Here is a 20,432-nt window from a genome sequence, read left to right on the forward strand (position 1 = left end):
ACTTAAAAGACCATTGAGGAGAAACATTTAGGGCATTTTTACATGTACCACTTATATATTTTTATACCCCTCCAAGGGTGAGGGGAGCAGCATTTAATTAAAGCACCTCTGAGAGCCACTCTAATTAAAGCACTCCTGTGTCTTGTGTATCAACATCTCTGCACTTAAAAATGGTGGCGAGTACACTTGAACTAAAGCTTATTTGACGAGTTTTAGTTTAAGTGTCCCCATCACCATTTTTAAACACAGGGATGCTGATATACGAGATGCAGGAAGCTGCTGGAGCTCAGCAACTGTCACGCTCCAGCAGACTATTAATCCAGCGTGTTGGAACAGCCTCTGCACTCGTTATAATTGCCCTTATTTACTGTCTCTTGTATTTCAAGATGGTCATAACTTCTGAAAAATGTTAGAAAGGTAAAATCTAAGGACCTGAAGACATCTTTTAGTCATGTGTCAATAACTTTCTCCAAGGACTTCAATGACTAACAACCAGACAGCTTCCCAAGTACAAAATAGGTCTGCAAAATTATATAGAATAAGAAATGTAAAGTAAAAATATGCCATATACCTTCATTATCAAGAAAACAAAACAAAATGCTGGTTTTGTAACAGTGCAATAACTGCAGCCTACTTTGTGTGCAGCACATGATCTGCTACATTTAGTGGCACTTAAGTATTATGCAGTAAATACTGAAAGTAAGAAAATTTTTGGATCTGCATAAGCATAATCACATTATTATTATTACCAGAGTTGCTAAGCTACAGCATTCCAAATAATACCAATTCATTTTTAGTGCTTAGATCATTAGTTGTAATACATAACAACACCTAGACTTCTATTCCACTAACACCATGACCACTTCAGCCAAGTGTCATGAATTTTGCTACAGCACGTGGAACAGATCTCAGTCTGACCAATCATTTTCATCAAATTCAGAATCATCATCAGAATCGCTGTACTCCACAGCAATGCGTCTTGAAAGGATAGTTGCTACATCGTTTCCAACAGGTTCTCGCTTTGCTTCCTGTTCACGTTGCTCTTGCACCTTTTTCAACTGAATTCCTGTAGACAAACAGTTACATTCAGAAACAGTTTGCTGCATATAAAATGTAATTTTAAATATACTACCTAAAATGCAGAAGCAGGTTTAACAGCTATATTTAGGTAGTACAGAGAAGGTACACCATTCAGGTATGAAAATTTCTTTATCAAGTAAGAGACAAATAAAAAGACCAAGTAGATTGGAGTCAATTGCCCAGGAACTGGTGCCTGTAACCTTCTTATGACCGCCTGTTATGGCTGAAATGAAAGCTTTTTATGAATGCAAGGCATTTGCTCTCAGAAAGACCAGTTTCAAAATGTATCTGAAAACATTAAGGGTTGTGGTTTCTTAACACAAACATTACTGAACATAAGGCATAACAAACATTATATTTGTTTAACTTATAAAGAAGCAACATCTACTACCCTGTAACTTACATTTGGCTTTTGTAATTCTTGTCAGGGGTTTCTTGCAACCTGTATATTTACCCATTGCATCACAGGACATGTTGTCATATAAACAAAAATAATAATTTCTAACCATTTTCAAGCCTTAGAGCATGGGACCTGGCATGTAGCAGTGATTTGAGAACCTTGCAAGGGAGCGCCTGAAAATTCTTTCAAGAGTTAAAAACATTCTGACCTGCTGTAGTTTTTTCTGAGCATTCTGCAACAGAAGAATTGCTCTACTATTTTTCTGTAATCAAAAATGAGTGAACATTTAAAGAACTGGCATTTTCTGAGAGGTGCCTGGAGCCTAAAAAAGTTGAGAACCACTGGCGTATAGTCTCCACACTATAGCAGGCAATGAGTGTGGGGCAACACTAAGAAAAAACAAAGTTGCACACCCAGGGAGCAGAAACTGTCAGAATACCAAGGATGGACTAGTAGTAACAAAGTATTTCCCTCAGCCAAACATAAGATGTAATTATGGGTAGCTGGCAATAGAAGCCATGATAACAAATCATTAGGTGATGCCACACCATGCAAAAAGGAATAATTTTCAATCTCTCTCAATGTTTACTTACCCATACGAATGGCGGCAAGAAGATCACTTCGAGCATCACTGATTGGTGCCTGTGCGGTTTCATGCCGTTTTGTCTCGGCAACAGGAGGAGCATGCATTGGGGAGGAAGAGAGAGATGAATCTGCAGCAGGAGGGCCTGGCGGTGGAGGAGGAGGGCCAGGAGGTGGCGGAGCTGTAACAACTAGCCCAGTAGGAGGAGGATGAGGAGTAGCAGCATAAGTAGATCCAGTCATAAGTCCAGAATGAGATGGTGGCACAGGAAGCTGAAGAGGACTAACAAAAGCAGTTTGTGCTGAAGGAATCATAGGAGGAGGGGGAGGAGGGGGAGGTCCTGTAGGGTTGTAATAATCCACTATCTGAGCTGGAAGCATCCTATATATATTATTATATATATGTAGACAGACAGACAAAGACAGACAGAGATAGAGAGAAAGAAAAAAAAATTAAAGCATGGAAATACGTGTTAACAAGAGTTGCTTTCTAAATAAAAAAGTTTAAACATGAAGGATTAGATCCTAGTCCACCTATTAGGTGTCCAAGTGCAATCTTAAACCACTTTGCTTATGTCCCTGAAAAACAGTTAGTATGAAAGGCTAATATAGGCAGGTCCTCCTCTTTCTTTTGACTTAATCATAAAGCCAAGATGAGAGCATATTACAAACACAGGTCCACTAAAACTGTTGAAATTTAAAAGTAACCTTCATATGCTGCTTTTCGTACTAAAAGTACTTTACAAATACTGTATTATAGTATCTCAGGCCCCCAATACCTCCGTGAGGTAAGCATGTATATGTATTGGTTACTAAGATACAAGTTCAGTAGTGAAGATTTTCAATAAATCTGTCAAATCAGGACAACTCCAGACCTGATAATCTGCCTTCCACAGTATCCAATACTATTCCTTTCCTTAAAATTTGTGTTAATAAAAGATACAGAAATAAAAAAATGGACAATTATATAAAATATAATACTGGTCTATCACAGGTAGATCATGCCAAATAAATCAGATCTGTTTCCTTGATAACTGATTATTTAAACAAGTGAAATGGAGTAAGATCTTTGGTAAGTATTAGTTATGGCATCATATAGAAAATATTAACTAAGAGAAAACAATTTATCTTAAGAATTGGAAAGTACACAAGAAACTGGCTCAAGAGGAAACAACAGGCTGTACTGAAACGAGAACTATCAGCATTAGAAGGAAGTTATTTAGTGGTATTCTCAAGGACTAGTTTGGAGGGAGATCTTATGTACTAATTTGCACTTTGCATCAAAAGTGGTAGTGAACTCATTGATGGAAATATTGTGAAGCACGCTGAATACAGATGTGGATCAAAAATATTCACAAAGATCTTGAGGACTGGAATAGAAGTGGGATGAGATTTAAGAGTTTAAAAGGACACCTCAGGACTAACAAGACTTTTTACTGTAAATTGGGAATATACCAGCTGGAAACAGTCAAGAGCTAAGTGCAGACAGTCAAAAAGCTCCAGGCTAAATTGATTCAAACTTTTCAATTTCCTCTAAATTACAGTAAAAGCCATGTTATCTGGCACTTCATTAACTGGCATGCTCTATTAACCAGCATGCTAGTCGACGCAGCAAAAGTGAAACTGGAAGTCCTACTTCGGGCTATAGCAAATTTATTGATAAATTAATAAAGTTTACATGTAATCCAATACGACTGGAAGGGATTGTTCTCTCTAGGATGTACAGGGGAGGGGTAGGAGGAGCGGCACAGTGCCTGCTCCCTGGCACACTGACGCACCAGAAGCAGCGGGGAAATCACCCCCGGTCTAGCAACAGACCTCAGCCAGGGTCTGCCTGGCAGAGGTAGGGAAGCTCGCGGAGGCTTCTCCCACCTTCCCATCCCAACCTGAGCCAGGGGTGTGGCCAGGGAGAATTGCCCCTGGCTCTTGACTGGGGCCCAGCCAGATGGCTGAGGAGGGGGTGGGAGAACCCCCTGGCTTGGCACTGGACCTGGGGTCTGTGGTCTTCCCTCCTTCCCTTGCACCAGGCACACCGCAGCTGGGGGTCCACTGCTGGGCCTGGTGGTTTCCCTGGGCCCCAGCTGGGACCCCAGGGCAATTCCCCTGGCCACATTCCTGGCTCCTGACTTGGGAGTGGGGGAAGCCTCCATGGGCTCCCCCCATGTGCCCAAATTGGTCTGTTCATAAACAGGTTTGACCAAAATCAGTTAACTCTGACACTACATCCAACCAGGTTTATTTTAAAACATTTTCAACCTTTTTGAAAAAGGTTTGAGTGCACTGAACTTCTGTTCTGTTACAGATTTAAACCAGTTTCTGATCACTTAAACTGGTTTGTGTGTAACTTCTGCTCCTAGCTGAGAAGACAGACTTGGGTTCGATGTGCCATTCTAGGATGATGCTTCGTGGACGTATTTTGAGCAGGGGTAGAGACATATGAATGCTACTGTACAAGGCACTAGTAATATCTAATCTGAAAACTGTACAAAACTGGTCACTCATGTTCAAGAAGAATAAACTGACAGAATTGCAGCTATCTATTAAGATGATCAGAAGAAGGGTGAGCCTTTCTTAGAGGAGGAGACAAAAATGCTTAGATTGCTTAATGTAGTAAAGGAGATACAATTACTCTCTAAAAATAAATCCTAGGCTAAATACTCAGGAGGAAGAATAGTTATTTAAGCTAAAGGACACTGGTGGTAAAAACAGATTTGCCAAGAATAAATTTAGGATGGAAATTAGAAGAAGGATTCTAAGCAGCAGAGGAATGAGATTCTGGAACAGCCTTTCCATAGAAATGGGAGCGAGCCAATAACTTAACTAGTTATAACATAGAGATTGATGTTTCAAAATGAGATTTATTGACATAGTTTTCTGTGGCAGCAGGGAACTGGACTCCACAAGCAAAGATGACACTTCTAGTCTTATGTCCCTCAAGAACCATTTTAATCTCTCTCATATATATATATATATATATATATATATAAAAAAAAAGGATTTTCCATTTTGCATGCATCATGCTCCAATACATTTTCCTTGCAGCCCTGAATATTTTTCAATGAACTGTCTCTCAACAATAGTTGACATTCTTGACATTATTCCATGTTTTAGCAATGCTTTGGAAACTTTTAGTATTTTACAGCCTTATTAATGTAACCATGTTAAATACATTATTCAGTATTTCAATTTTTGGCATCTCACCACCCAAGTTCATAACACTGATTCAAAGGTTCATACTTCTATACCGGAATGAGACATTGTTACCCACCTCAATTTACATCACGTTTTGAACATGTAAAATACCCTGTACAGGTTATTAGGAAAAGGAAAAATGCACATCCTACTGGTCTTTTGAAGAACCCACAACAGTAAAAAACAGGAGTTTTACCCATAGTCTGCTGGTACCAAAGGTACAGAGCTGTGTGAACCATCTGAAGCCTGGGGTGGAGGCGGAGGTGGTTGCTGAGGTCTGTTTAAGGTAGCATGTCGCACTGTTGTAGATGGTGGTCTGTATTCATGTTCATGGCCCTGGGATACACCCATATACTGTGGACCATCTCCTGCTCCATATGAAGGCATTACTGGCTGCTGATGGAGGGAATGATTTGGAGTAGCAGGATAAGAATAATCTGTAACATCGGATGCATGTGACCTACAATTAAAGTCAATAGGATGGGGAAGAACAAATTATATGAGTGGAGCAGAATATTGTCAGAACATCTAATCACTAATGCTAAGGAGTATATAGAGTATAAGAGTATAAAAACAGCTTTCCCTGTTTTCATTTTCAAGCATCTGTCAGTTCATGGAAACCACAAAAGCAGCAATGATTATGGCAATAGCTAAAGACGCTCAGATTTATGTAACTTCCAAATGAATTAATCTAATAAACTACTAGAGAGTAACTAAATCCTAATCTGTAGGGTCTGTATCTTCTTTTGAATACATCGGCATATTAACTTTAGAACAAATCAAATTGAAGAAGCAGAGCTAGTAAGAGTATTTTTTCAGTTGTTCCTCATATTTATAGTATTTTTTGATCATTACAAATTATATAACTGCAGGCCAATCAGCTAAGTATTAATAATGGAAGCAGAAAAAGAAAGCAACGATGTAAGCACTCATAATTATATAGAAGACTATACATTACCAGGCAGAGAGAACCAATTTAAAAAGCAATTAAAGAGTTTTCTTGTTTTCTTGGAAAGACTGAGAGAAATTGAGAAATGCAAATATTAGTCGAGCAGAGAGTTCATAAAAATGCAAAGTGTAAGATGTTTTGTCATAAAAGCCCAAGAGAGGGAGCAAAAGGATGTCTTAATTTCACAACTGCATGCAGCTGTACTGTATTAGTAACAGGCAACTGTGCAGTCTGGCATTTAGTTAAAAAGAGTACTAATGCACTTATCTTTTTTAAGACTGGAAGCCAGGTAAGCAACAAAAAGCCAGGGCTTTGAGCAAAAAAAATGACAAACCCTTTGGGCATTTTGTCTTCTTTCATGCTTCCTGCCTGCTCCAATTTCTTTGCGTCACTCATGAACTCAATGCCCATTTTCCTTCTCTCCCACTCTTCTTTTCTTGTTCTTACTTTTCTCACATTAATTTGCTGGTTTCTGTTTGGATTCAACTTGTGTTTCTCCCTCTAAAGCACAACAAGCATAACAAATGCATTGAAATAAGCTGCCACAGTTTGGAAACTCAAATTTTACACTTTGCAACTTTGACTGGGACATCACACTAACAATAATTTTTAATTGCCTAACCTCAGCATTCAGCTAAAGCAAGACAACAGGAATAGGAATTTTTTTTTGTCCTTTAATGTCAACATTGCAACATGATGATATTTACTTTAGGCAATATTGATTGATAAGCATTGTATTTATAAACATCTCCAGGACGCTCATTACCACAGGACAAATTTTTTTGAGCTTGTTAAATGTAGAAACACCATCTACAATTTAATAGCTTATTCCAATTATTCTCTAAATAACAGATCAAACTCAAACAGTATTTTATACAAATTATTAAATCACCTTCCCATCCTAATCTTTGCCACAAAATTAACTCACAGTACATTTTATGGAAATTCCATGATACAATGATTAAAATATGATTTAAATCATATCTGCCAAAAATTAATTCTGCATAATATAAGGTTTTAAAATTCTGAAGCATAGAATACTGTCATGCCAAGAACCACGGTAGATCAATTTAAATCACATATTTAAATCAGCAAGCCAAAAGGCTCATTTAAATAACCGATTTTTTAAATCAAGTTTCCCAGTGAAAATTGTGTTTGTTTTAAGAAAGGTGTATTTTCATTGGTTGATATAACAATTAAAACATGTTAGTTTACAACTAAATACAGTTTTTACAGTAGGTCTGGTGATATTTTCTGGTACAAAAACTGCATACACATACATATATATCGTATACTACGCACATGTTCACACGTATATAATATACAGCTAAACATAACATTCTAACATTTGAATTGTTACAAATCCTACATTTTAGTATAAATGGTGGTACAATCCTACATTTTAGTATAAAATGGTGAAATATATATTTCTTATTCACTAGATGGTTCACTTTTTGCTCATATTTGTATCAACTTGTATTAAGATGGCAACTTAAATTTAATTAAAACACACAAACCCAGCACTTCAAATGTATTAAACACATTTTGGATAGAGAAACTTTTTTTTTTTTTAAATCAGAACATGATGCATATCTACAACTTACTGATCCGTTAAACACTAGTGTTAACTGTTATAGAATCAGAAGTAAGAACTGTGGTTAGTGAATTAAAGCAATTCTTTCAGGTTCCCAGGGGAAAAATTTCTAAAATGCCTAGGTGAAAGTCTTTATAGCTTAAGTTCCTATTTGCCTAATTTTCTTTAAAATGAGACAGTCATTTTTTTACCTAGGCTGTTTTGAAAATGTTTACCCTCTTTCTTTTGAGCAGGGGGTTAGTAGTTACTGAGTAGATGGTTGGTTTTTCATGAGAATAAGCCTCCATTATGGGTGCAGAATAATAAAATATTTATAATTTAAGAGTTGAGCTAAATAGAGCTCAGGTAGAAGGAATAACACAGGAGTTTGATACCATCCAGGTGGGCTCAGTGGATAATCCTGATCAAGGAGTACATATGATGGTATCTGCTGGAGTCAGGGGCTAGGGTTCCAACACCTGTAATGACTTTGCTGATCCTTTATACCCAGTAGTATAGAACCTATATCCCTTGCAGGGTCAAGCCCCTTATATGTATTTTTAAAACTCAACCTCAACAGTTAGATATTTTTGCCCTCATTGTCATATGAAAGGAAATAAACCCTTAACTTCAGATGTTTTGGTAGAAGCTCATTGACTCAAGATATTTTACTTAAATATTTTTAATAGATTATATTAATATATACCTTAGCCTATGCTGTATTAAATTTAAACCTCATTTTAAGTTGGTTTACTTTTTTTTTTTTTTAAAAAAAGAAAAATTTAACTATAAAAGTTAAATTAAACAAATAAAAAGTCTGGTTTAAATTTAATAAATCATTTTAAAAATTTTTAAATAGTCACGTTTTATCCACTCTGCCATGAACTGAATGGTACATATAAATCCTTTTTCCTCCACCCATTCAAGACCCCTCCTAAATGCCTTTATGCTTGAGAAAGGTATACACTGCAATTCTTTCCCTGAGCTTGCTTTCTTGACATTTCAAACGTCTGTGCACAGAGAACCGTGAACATGTGTTTTGACAATACTTGAGGTGAAAAGGCAGAGAAACAAATAATTTGAATGTGACTATTTAATCTTATGGTTGTTACTAGGACTACATTTGGACTTGGAATTTGTGAAGGAAGCAGCTTGGAGAGGAAAATCATTTGCAGCTGAGCCAAAGGCACTAATATCCTCCTATTATCAACATCTTAAAACCATTAACTTGAGAGATCCACTGAGAAAAAATACAGAGTAATTACCAGGATATATTAGACATTTACATTAGAAACAGAGGTAAACTAAAATAAAATGGTGAAAATATAGATGGGGAGATTTCTGAAGACATTTGTGAAACAGCAGTAATTCTACTTTCAAGGGGTTCAAATTAAAATGTCAGAATGCTATAGCCCACAACCCCCCTTCCCCCCCGAACATTAAAGAAATAAGGTTCCAAGCAGATTCCCTTGGTAGTGAACCAAAAATATCAACCAATTCTTACTCAATGTTTTCTGCTGGCCAGAATGAATAAACAGCTTAAATACTAAGCTGAATTATGAAATAGCTGTTTTTTCACCAGATCCCACTAACTTAGTGAATCTGTTTCTACCAGCAATTAAATACAACAAACAGAACAAACATTAAGGGAAAAAATTTCTAGTGGGACCTACTTGCTGAATAGGCTCAGATGTTCATTCTCCCTGTGTGCATGGATCTCCCACTGAGCTCAAAGGATGTCTCTAACACACAGTAGGAGCAGAACACTGAAAATGAGTCCTGATGTGTGCATCAGAGGAGAGCATTTTCTACACCAATTTGCTTTAAAAAGAAAAATCACAATGCATCTGTTTTGGCAGCTTGTGAATATACAAGCAGAATACTGACAAAGAACATCTAATACTCAACTGAATACTCAATTTCAATACCTTATTAAAAGTAAAACCATGTATTATCATTGAATATTTAAAAATACTTACTATTTGAACACAAAAGCACTTCAAGTTCTCACAGATTACTAGTTTCTGAAATAATTAAGTTATCTTGAACAAAAAAGTATGCATGAAACTGTTGGTAGCAATAAATATGTCAAACAAAATGAAGGAAGAAGAAGTGATGCTATCAACTGAATGCAGATCTAAATCTTTCTGCAATTACACCTACTAAAAATTCAAAAGCAAAATGTGGCAGGCACCATAAATTTTCAACAAAGCTGAATATTGGGATTAACAAATTCTGATAAAAAAACCAGGCATGAATATAGAAATTTAAAAGAGATTATTAGCTTTAAAATATTTTCAGAGGCTGTTTGAAATCTTTATTTTGTGCTTTTTCTGCATTAATTGTTACATACTCAATCTGTAATAAACCTGAGGATACTCAGCATCTCTGAATGGTTCAACTTGGTATAACAAAGGGCTTTGTTGTAAACAGACCTAGTATCTGGGGACAGTGATCCCTCGGAAGATGCTCCATGGTACACATTTTGAGACAACCTGTTGTCAGGTCTAAGCTCTTTATCATATGCCATCATATTCCACTCTTGGCGCCTGTTCCTGGCTTTTCTAACTTTTTTCACCTCCCGGGTTGTGCCATCTATACGTTTTTGCTCCTAATGTTCAAAGGAGAGAAAGAAAGCATGCAAAAGAAAGAAAAAAGGAAAGGAAAAGAGCATGTTAAAATGCACTTAGAATGCATGAAAATAAGGACTAGATTTACAGATGCAGCAAAGTCTACAAAAAAATTTCCATCCAAGTGACTATTGCTTTATAGCAGGGACCTCATAGAACAGGGGCAGGCAATTATTTCGGGTGGAGGGTTGCTAACTGAGTTTCTGCAAGCCAGAGGGCCACGTAACAGGCAGCCGGGGGCAGATGAATATTAATTTTCTGCATTTTTTAGGGGCCCCACAGGCCAGATAGAATGGCCTGGTGGGCCACATTTTGCCCACCCCTGCCATAGAAGGTACTGATCTTATTCATTAAAAGAGTTGCTGTGTTTTTCAGAAATTTAAACATTAGTGCAATGACCTTCACTTAAATTTTCCCCCCAAATACATAGATTGTCACTAATTTTAAAAGATACAGTACCATTGTTTTTACTTCTCCCAACAGTGCATGGTAATTATCTGTCTAGACAATTCTGAAATGTACCTCATACTTGTTAGACCTATAAATCAATCTTGTGTATATATATATGTAGTATATTCCTGTTTACTGTATGCCTATCAATTACTTTGCATGACTATAAAGTACCTACACTTTTGAAAAGTATGGAAAAAGTTAGAGCTCCTTACAGCTAGTCTCACATACAAAAGCAAGACCCAAATCTTGGTAACTTATTTATCCTTTATCTGTATATGAAGGGGACAGATAAGAAAAAAAAAAGAAAAAAAAAAATCAGTCCTTCCCACTCATTTATCAATCATATTTCACAGTATCTTATATATAGGAAATTAGCTGTATGAAGCATATTTTGCAAAGTATCAGTAATATTTAGTTCAATGATTTATTTTATCATGAAGCTATCAGGCATGTTTCATGTACTTGAATTTTTTCTTTAGAACTTCAAATCCAACTAGTCCAATATTTCGTTTTCCCCATTTCTGTTGATCTAGTGAGGTTCAATGCTTTTACTAATATTCCACAGCCTCAAGGTATCTCCTCCTACCAACCTCTAACTACTCATTTTGAATAAGTAATACAAATGCTTCAGTTTATTGGCAAGTGAATGCTCAGTAGTCACAGGAATGGGAATGGGCATATTGTTTCACTATTGGAAAAATGATTTCAGTAAACATAACAAATGTTAGCAACCTTAGCCAGGAGGGAAAATTAATTTCAACATAATATTTGCATTAGAATGATTAGCAGATGGCACTCATACAAAGCATCAGCATTGAAGAGCAAGAGTTAATAAAAAGGAAGTAGCTTCAGCAGGTCTTGGCAATACTTTCAAGGACTTAAGAAATTCACGCAATGAACTATACATTAACTATTGTTTTTTCCATTCTACAGTATAATATGAAATCTTATATCAAACAACTCATTAAATAAAAAATAATGGGTTAGAGTCTTTAAAATTATGAAAGTAAGTTAAGTTATTTTCAGGAGGAGAAAAGTTGAAGAGTAGGGGGAAAAAGTATTTTTTGTTTAAAAGACCATTGATAACTGCTCTTAGGTTGCTTACTCTTTCGAATGTCAATTTTTTTTCTCTGGGGCTTTTTGGTGCTGATTGAATCAGCTATTAGATTAAAGTGCCAAAAAGCTCTGCTGAAGTGCCCAATATATACAGATGTTGGGTGAGCAGGGTCAAACTAATGTGCTTCCTCTTCCAGTAAAACGCCGTTTTGGGGTTTTTTCACATCTGTCAGCGCTTCTAATGCTCGAACATTATTTGATGCAGAATCTGATTGTACGTTTAAAAATAATAAAGTAAAAACCCTGATAAATATGGAAATCCCTTGCAATCCAGTGACATATCCTATTTTGTGTCCAAAGTGTAACAGTGCAGAATAGGAGACTTTATTGTAGGTTCCTAAATGCAAGAAGAATAAGAGAGCTATATTTTTTTTAGAGAAAAAAATAACAGCATTTGAAAAAGTCTATTAAATTTTAATAGGAAAGCCAACTATCTTTGTGAGAGCTTTCTAATCCTGTAGAATATGGAAATGCTGAATAAAGGTCACAGTCAAGATGGGCAGTTAAATATATCAAGAACTTCCTCTTCCAGTATGTTGACTATGCATGCAATTGCCTGCACAGTCTCTGAACCTCTAGTGAGATGATGAGCATCCTTATTCCTCACTGACTGCAATGGAAGTTAAGACTAAAACCCATACCAAATTAAACTCTAAGGGCATTTATGCACATGCTATGAGAACGGTGGCAGGTAGGGACCACTTTAGAGAGGCTCCAAGATCCTTTCTAATTAAAGTGTCTGGAGCATCACACACATCAGCGTCCCAACACTGAAAAATGGCGGCAGGGTTGCTTTAACTAAAACTCATCGAACAAGCTTTAATTATAAGTGCCACCGCAGCCTTTTTGCAGAGCAAGGATGCCAATACGTGTGACACTGGAGTCAGCTCTGACACGCTGTAATTACAACACATTGGAGCAGCCCCGCTGCACGTGTATAGGTGCCCTAAAATATCACTCTATTTGATGTACATCATACACTTATTTTCCTTTAGCTACTTCATTCAGAGATTGTACTTTTATAAAACAGAAGTAATTTATGAAATTCACGATACCTGCTGACTGCAATATCAGCCATAAAAAATATAAATCAATCCAAATAATCTGCGCTTGCCTTTGCTATTCAGATTCCAAATTGAATGTATTCTGTTGATCACACAGATTTCAGGAATATTAAAAAGTCTTATAAATCTTATTAACATAGCAGTTGTAATTATTTAAACACCACAAAACGCTAGGTTGCTTACTAGAATGCAACTTTTTAGATGTGTTTTTAGCACAATAGCAATTTCTCTCTCAACCTATATATGAGAGAAAGTTTATTTCAAGAAAGTTAAGACATTCTTCAGTTGCTCAAGTATTCACTGAGGATGGATAATTTGTTTTTAGACTGAATTAATATTGATATTATCCAAATGAATTTCTTTGAACCTAATTTTAATTATCATAATCAAGTATGCTTTAGGTCAGAATCAGTATTTTGTTGATTTCTTAAGAAAAATCTTAAAAATTAAAAGATTAAGCAAGCTATGGACACTCATAAATTAGGTAAATTATCTAAAAATCTGTCCCAAAATATGTATTCAAAGGAATTCCTATTTTAAAAAGATCCTCCCTGAGAGATGGTCAATATATTTTCAAATAAAACATTTCTTTCAGAAAAGCGGGTCTCTCTTCAAAAAAAAAAAAAAGGAAATATTTTAAATACAAAACTCCAACTTCTTTTCCTCCCCCCTTTTCAGTAGCATAATATAAAAAACAAAACAAAGAATAACCAAAAATGAAAGTCAATGAAAATGTGCGAACTTTCTATAAATCTTACTTATATTTTCATGAAAATGTTAAATTGTCCCTTTTCAAAACATGTAGAATGAAAATTGAAAAATGGAAAAGACAGCAATTTTTGAAGCAGTCAGCAATAATTATATTTCTCTCAGAATTTTCTATCACTCAGTAAGATCCTCCTCTCCAAACCACACTCACTAAAATAGCTGTTTAATGTGGTCTCCTCTAACAGATTAACTGGACCTTCTAAAAATTCAGTCAGCACTCATGGCACTTCTGCTGAATCTGAACAATAACTTCCAATATAGCTGTGTCATTCTAAATAGTTGTAACAGAGACCTACCTGTTCTCCTGATGCTGGAAAAGTTTTCTATGACTACTGGGACAGTTCTTTGGCTAACAGCCCTCAGGTGAATGAAGCTACCACCACCATTTGTTTCTTTCTCTTTATTGGCATGCAAACCCTTTCTGATGGAAGCATTCCTTGAAGACCTAACAGAAATGGAAACTGGCCTACCTTTGCTCCTTATTTCAAAGGAGAAGTTCTACTTAAAATTAATATTCCAATGTGTAGTGAATGTACTATGTGATTTTTGATGCTAAAACTCACTGGAGTCATAAGCAGAATCAATAACCAATTTTTGTTTCACTTGAAGTACAAAAAATTACAGAAGTGTTTTGTTTGGCATACATGATTTTTCTGGGCTTTCAAAGAATGTATTAATTATCTTTAATACTGAACTATATTAAAATTAAAGAATGAATCAAAAGTTAAAACAAGTTCTGAATAAATTATAGCTTTTCCTATCAAAACAACTCAGGAAAAATTAACACTAATTTATTAAATATTTCAGTTGTCCCAGGTCTTAATTTTTTGAAAAAAATAGTTGCTCCTAAAATGGTTTTGCATAGTTCTAGTCATTAGGAGTGAATTTCACTTTATAAAAATCAGAGGACCAAAATCACCACATGATGGTCCTTCACTTTTTCTAGAGGCAAGACACTATGTGCGTGATGTAACACTTAATACATTCTCTCTAGGCAACCAATCTGATGAACCTGGACTGAAGCCTTTTCTTCTGGAACCTGTTAGCCTTACAGGAGCTCTCCTGGGTACAGGGGGAAGGAGGATGCACCCTGCTAGATAAGACAGGCAGTTACTATTTTCTTACCTCTTTCTCTACTTTCTCAAGAGTGTCTGAAGCAGATGATGACCCTCTGGGAGCTTTCTAAAGTCAATCAGCAGCAAATAGATATCCAACAGAAATAGGTACCCACTAACCCTTTCATCCTAAGCTAAAAACACTTTAAAATATGAATATATTCTGCACAAATGAAGCACGTCTCTGAAGGACTACCTAAACATACCAGGAGGAATTTACAAAATGCCTCTGTGAAGAGGTTTAATCTTTTTATAGGACTTTGAAGGACAGCAAGGAGTGACATTCCTAAGTATATCTGCTCTAGCTGCTGAGCCATGAAATAGCCTTGCTACTACTTACCAAGTCCTCCAAAAATAATCATAAAATCAAAGAGGTATAATTAAAGATTGAAAAGGGCGTAACACATAATTCAGGGTAACTATCTTAAAGTCTGTATTCTGCTGCTGAATTGGATTTGCTGGATAAAAACTCCTTAATTATGAAGAATACGAACATTATAAAACATTAGAATTCAAACATTCACCATCTTCAGAACAGCTTTTTTATATAAAGTAAAACAGGCTGCTTCTATGTATTAAAAAGATATTTGCAAAGACAAACTTACTGGAAGATAACTATAGCTCTCAAACATTCAATTTTGAAACTTCAAGTAAAAAGTATGAGCTATAAATTCTAATGACAAACCTACAATTATAGTAATTTCTAATTAGGAGGAGATCTTTTCTAAGCACATAAAGCATAGTTTAGCTAGATCAGCCTGGACAACTATATATATAACCATATATTTATCTGTATATTTACAGATGTCATTCATTATGGTATGCTGCCTATTTACCTTTTGCCTTCTTTTTTCCTTTCGTTTATCTTCAGTATCTTGTAACATTTTCTCTTTCCAAAGATCAAAAAAATAGGAGGGATCAGTATAGAACTTCAACCCATCTTTCTTATCATCTCTGCAGACAAAATGAAACAGAAACTAAGAGAACATAATTTTTTTTTTGACTTGCAGGATTCAGTCATTTAAGCTTAAGGACTTTTTCATAATATAAAAGTGTAGCTGGGCAAATACAGTATACAGCACAATTTTAATTCATCAGTTCTGAAAGAACTCTAGAGTAACATCATTTCTGTAAAAGAAATGTACATATACCTAACACAATAGGAAAGAAAATACCACAACCAAAAAACCTTCTCAGTTATACTGTCATACAGAACACCAAAATGTAAATAAGCATATAATTATGCAAAACATATGCTTGGTGGCCAAAACTCATTATCAGCTCAGTACCCATAAACAACCAAATAGCAACATTTTATATTCTGCACAGATAAACTAGCTAAATGTTCAGCAATTAAAATTATTTATAATTCTAACTTCAAGGTAGTGATATGGTATGTGTAAAAATAATCTTCAATCATGCTGACATGTGTCATTTAGATAGACATTTTTTCTGATAAGTTACCAAAACTTGACAGATGCTGCATAGTCAAAAACTACAAGTCACACATATAACCAGTGCTAGGTCATGGACAGGCATTACATGTGTAGTGCTACAAAAGCTGAAGAGCCAGATGTTCACACCCCCTGCAGCTCTACACAAATGTTGCAGATGTTACAGAAATGTTCTTGGATGAAATGGGAACTTCTGTCATAGTACCTTTTGGAGTGCCACGTACAACATGTGTCCAGAGCACCACAGTGGTACAGGGTCTCTTGGTTCTCCAGCATCCCACACCACTTTGCTGGATGGAGAGAGAGCAGCATGTACAACCTGCCTGCTCCCCAACCTACCTGTTTCCCCCGACTGGGACCAGGGTAGCAGTAAGTGCAGGAATGGGGTCACACATAACCAGCTCTAACAGCCCAATCTCAGCTGGACTGCAGCTCTGCCTACCATGGATAATCCTGGTCTCAGTGCAGGTTCCATGCTTGCTGACATCCTAGTCTCAGGGATTCACAGTTGTCAGTGAGTGTGGAACCAGGATCACACAAACAGCCTGGTAGAAGAGTAGCATCACAGGGCCAAGCAACCCTTTAACACTCCCTGGCTGGAAAGCATGTTGCTGAATGCTTCACAGTGACTTTACAGTGTTCCAGCTAGCAACTCTGCATGTCTGTCTGTCCACACCTGTAATACTACATTTTCAAAGAGCTTCAAAGTGCTGTAGCATTTATGTTGATATCAAAGTAACATCAGTCCATGAGCTTTGTTTTATTCAACAGCTTCTCATATTGTAGCAATCTAATACCCAAAAGAAATTTAAGTGATGAACTAAAAATGCTGTAAGTTCATATGGCTTTAAAAGGAGAATCCTACATTACAGACTACTGCAAATCTAATGGAAACTAGGGAATGAAGTGCTACTTCTACTGCTTACCAGACCAGTTTATTAGCCAGGAAAAAGTAAGGTGAAAAGGAGCAAAGCAGAAGCAAAAAGATCTCACAATGACTGAACAGAGTAAAATAATAATCATTATATTCTTCAGCCTTCACTTACATAAGTCAGTGACAACCTCATTTAGTTTCCTGCTACTACCTAGTACAGGGATTGGCAACCTATGGACCAGATCCAGTCCACAAATGGATTGGATTCTGCCTGTGAAGGTTTGATCCAGTCTGCGTTTTACTACCCATGTGCTGACTCCACAACTATATGATGCAGTCTGCAATTTGCTAATAGCGTGCCCATTACCTCTGGCTGATCCAGCCAGCTGTTTTAGCTCACAGAGGGCTGATCTTCCTTGCTGCAGCCTTTACTTATTGTCACTAGAGTGAATGGAGGGCTATGTTGAAAGTCTCTGGGTTAGGGTCAGAGGGGAGAGCAACAAGCGTTATATTGTGGTGGGATCTATTATAGACCAGGAGGATGTGATGGATGAGGCTTTCTTCAAACAACTAAAGGAAGTTTCTTGATCACAAGACCTGGTTCTCATAGGGGACTTCAATCACCCTGACATCAGCTGAGAGGGCAATACAGCAGTGCACAGAAAATCCAGGAAGTTTTTGGAGAGGGTTGGGGACAACTTCCTGGTACAGGCACTGGAAAGGCCAATTAGGGGCCATGCTCTTCTTGACCTCACAAACAGGAAAGAACTGGTAGGGAATGTTGTAGTGGACAGCAGCTTGGGCAGCAGCAACCACTAGATGACTGAGTTCAGGATCCTGAGGAAAAGATAGGAGAGCAGAAGAATATGGATCCTGGACTTCAGAAAAGCTCAGTCGGGGAACTCATGGCCAGCATCCCCCGAGAAGACCATCTGAGGGGGAAAGGAGTCCAGGACAGTTGGCTGTACTTTAAACAAACCTTACTGACGGTACACAAACAAACAATCCGAATGTGCAGAAAGACTTGCAAGTATGGCACAAGACCAGTCTGGCTTAGCAGGGAACTCTTCAGTGAGCTAATGCACAAAAAAGCAGCTTTTAAGTGGAAACTTGGACAACCAACTAGGGAAGAGTATAAGAGCATTAGTCAGGCATGCAGGGGTGAAATCAGCAGGGATGCACGTGGCCAGGAATACAGCCCCAGGTATCAGTTGAACACAATGTTTTATTAGTATATTTAAAATTTTAAAGCAATTTGGAAGCATATCAGTGCCTCAATCATTATAATAAAGTGAATTCTAATATTTCCTAAGTGAAGTAAATTTTATTTATATATATAATTGAAATGCTGCTATCTATTGAGAGAGAGAGAGAGAGAGAGAGAGAGAGAGCGTGTGCACACACAAGAAAGCAGTATTTCATTCTAATCATAGAGAAACATGGATTTTGTGGGTTTTTTTAAATCAGAGAATTTCAGATTTTTAAACAGAAAACTAGGATACCATAAAAATCAGGAAGACCAAAGCAAAATTGGAGTTGCAGCTAGCAAGGGACTTGAAGGGTAACAATAAGGGTTTCTACAAGTATGTCCAACAAAAGGAGGACCAAGGAAAGTGTGGGTCCTTTACTTTCCCTGATGGGGGAGGCAATCTAATGACAAAGGATGCAGAAAAGGCTTAAGTACTTGTACCTTTTTTACTTCGTTCTTCACAGACTACTGCACCTGGCAGTACATTTTGGGGAGAAGGTAAGCAGCCAAGAACAGGTTACAGACTATTTAGAATAGCTGGATGTGTACAAGTCCATGGGGCCAGACAGGATGCACCCAAAAGTGCTGAGGGAGTTGGCCAATGGGACTGCAGAGGTTCTCACTGGCCATAATCTTTGAAAACTCATGGAGATGGAGAGAGGTCCCAGACAACTGGAAAAGGGCAAATATAGTACCCATCTTTAAGAAAGGGAAGCAGGAAGATCCAGAGAACTACAGACTAGTCAGTCTCACCTCAGTTTCTGGAAAAATCATGAAGCTGGTCCTCCAGGAATCTATTTCTAAGCACATGAAGAAGATGGTGATTAGGAACAGTCAGCATGGATTCAACCAAAGGCAAGCCATGTCTGACCAACCTGATTGTCTTCTATGAGATGACTGGCTCTGTGGATGCGAGACCAGTGGATGTGATATACCTTGACTTTAGCAAGGCTTTTGACACTCCAGGTTGAGCCACTGGCTAGTTTCAAAGGTGGTCTGGCTTAGGTCTGACATGTTAGCAGCAAATTACTGAAGCAGATGCTATATAGTATGGGTGGTAGTTTTCAGTTTATTTTCAGTATGCATATCCACTTAACTACTGGTTACTAAGTGAAGAATTCCCAATATTGCACACTTACTAAAAAAAAAAAATTAGCCAGCTCTACCTTCTAGTTTCAAAAGTTCTTTACATATAATAAGAAAGTTCTGTATGTTCACGAAACGGTTATTTCTAGACATCATAAAACTACTACCAATGCTTTTTAAAAGTACCAGTTGATATAAGCCACCATTTTAATACCATTACTGCTCCCTGGGTAGTGCTCATTATATTACTAAACTAGCCCGTGTGGTCAAGAAAAGGACTTATTTGTACAGGCAGGCATGTAATTAAGATGTTTGTCTATTGCAACATCCAGAGATGTTGTTTTGTTATACCAGTCATTCAGCTAAGAGCCTTTATCATGGCTATAACTTACAGCACTACCAGGAGTTTCATAATACCAACATTTCACATATAGATAAATCAAGGCAGAGGTTAAGAGAGTTGTCCAAGACCATAGAGGATGTTATTACAGAGATAATATTAAGAACTTAGAGAAATGCCTGGATCACATTCCTGTGCTTGGACTATACATCTTCTATATCAAATATTTACATATCTCCTTCCATTTGCAAAGTGCTGAAAATCAACCTTTATAAAGTTATGTCAAGGGGCTATTTTCACGCTAACAGTAAAACATTCCAAAAAACCCCAAAAAAACCCAATATTACTGTTTACTTTTCAAATACAAACTATATTAATGCCTATTTTCTCGAGCAAATCCCGGGACGTCTCGAGCAAATCCCGGGAAGTCATTCTCCCCTTGTACTCGGCCTTGGTGAGGCCGCAGCTGGAGTACTGCGTCCAGTTTTGGGCTCCACAATTCAAAAA

The 20,432-nt window shown here is 37.0% G+C and overlaps 1 protein-coding gene across 5 annotated transcripts in view; it reads right to left on the bottom strand.

Annotated features, from left to right (window-relative positions):
- Positions 1 to 270: 270 nt before the first annotated feature.
- The window catches only part of WASF3 (WAS protein family member 3), a 129,328-nt gene continuing 109,166 nt past the window's right edge, over positions 271 to 20,432 (bottom strand). For 4 of the 5 annotated variants that reach the window (XM_019530149.1, XM_019530151.1, XM_019530150.1 and 1 more), the window contains 5 exons: positions 15,759 to 15,876; positions 10,212 to 10,387; positions 5,451 to 5,714; positions 2,074 to 2,444; positions 271 to 1,066 (listed from right to left, as the gene is read on the bottom strand). In XM_019530149.1, coding sequence (XP_019385694.1) covers positions 909 to 1,066; positions 2,074 to 2,444; positions 5,451 to 5,714; positions 10,212 to 10,387; positions 15,759 to 15,876 — 1,087 coding nt within the window. In that variant the 3' untranslated portion in view covers positions 271 to 908. Of the gene's footprint in view, positions 1,067 to 2,073; positions 2,445 to 5,450; positions 5,715 to 6,537; positions 6,705 to 10,211; positions 10,388 to 15,758; positions 15,877 to 20,432 lie in introns of all 5 variants that reach the window. The other variant, XM_019530152.1, reaches the window with a different exon arrangement.

Source organism: Crocodylus porosus, unplaced genomic scaffold, assembly GCF_001723895.1.
Source record: "Crocodylus porosus isolate Cpor-Errol unplaced genomic scaffold, CroPor_comp1, whole genome shotgun sequence".
NCBI lineage: Eukaryota > Metazoa > Chordata > Crocodylia > Crocodylidae > Crocodylus > Crocodylus porosus.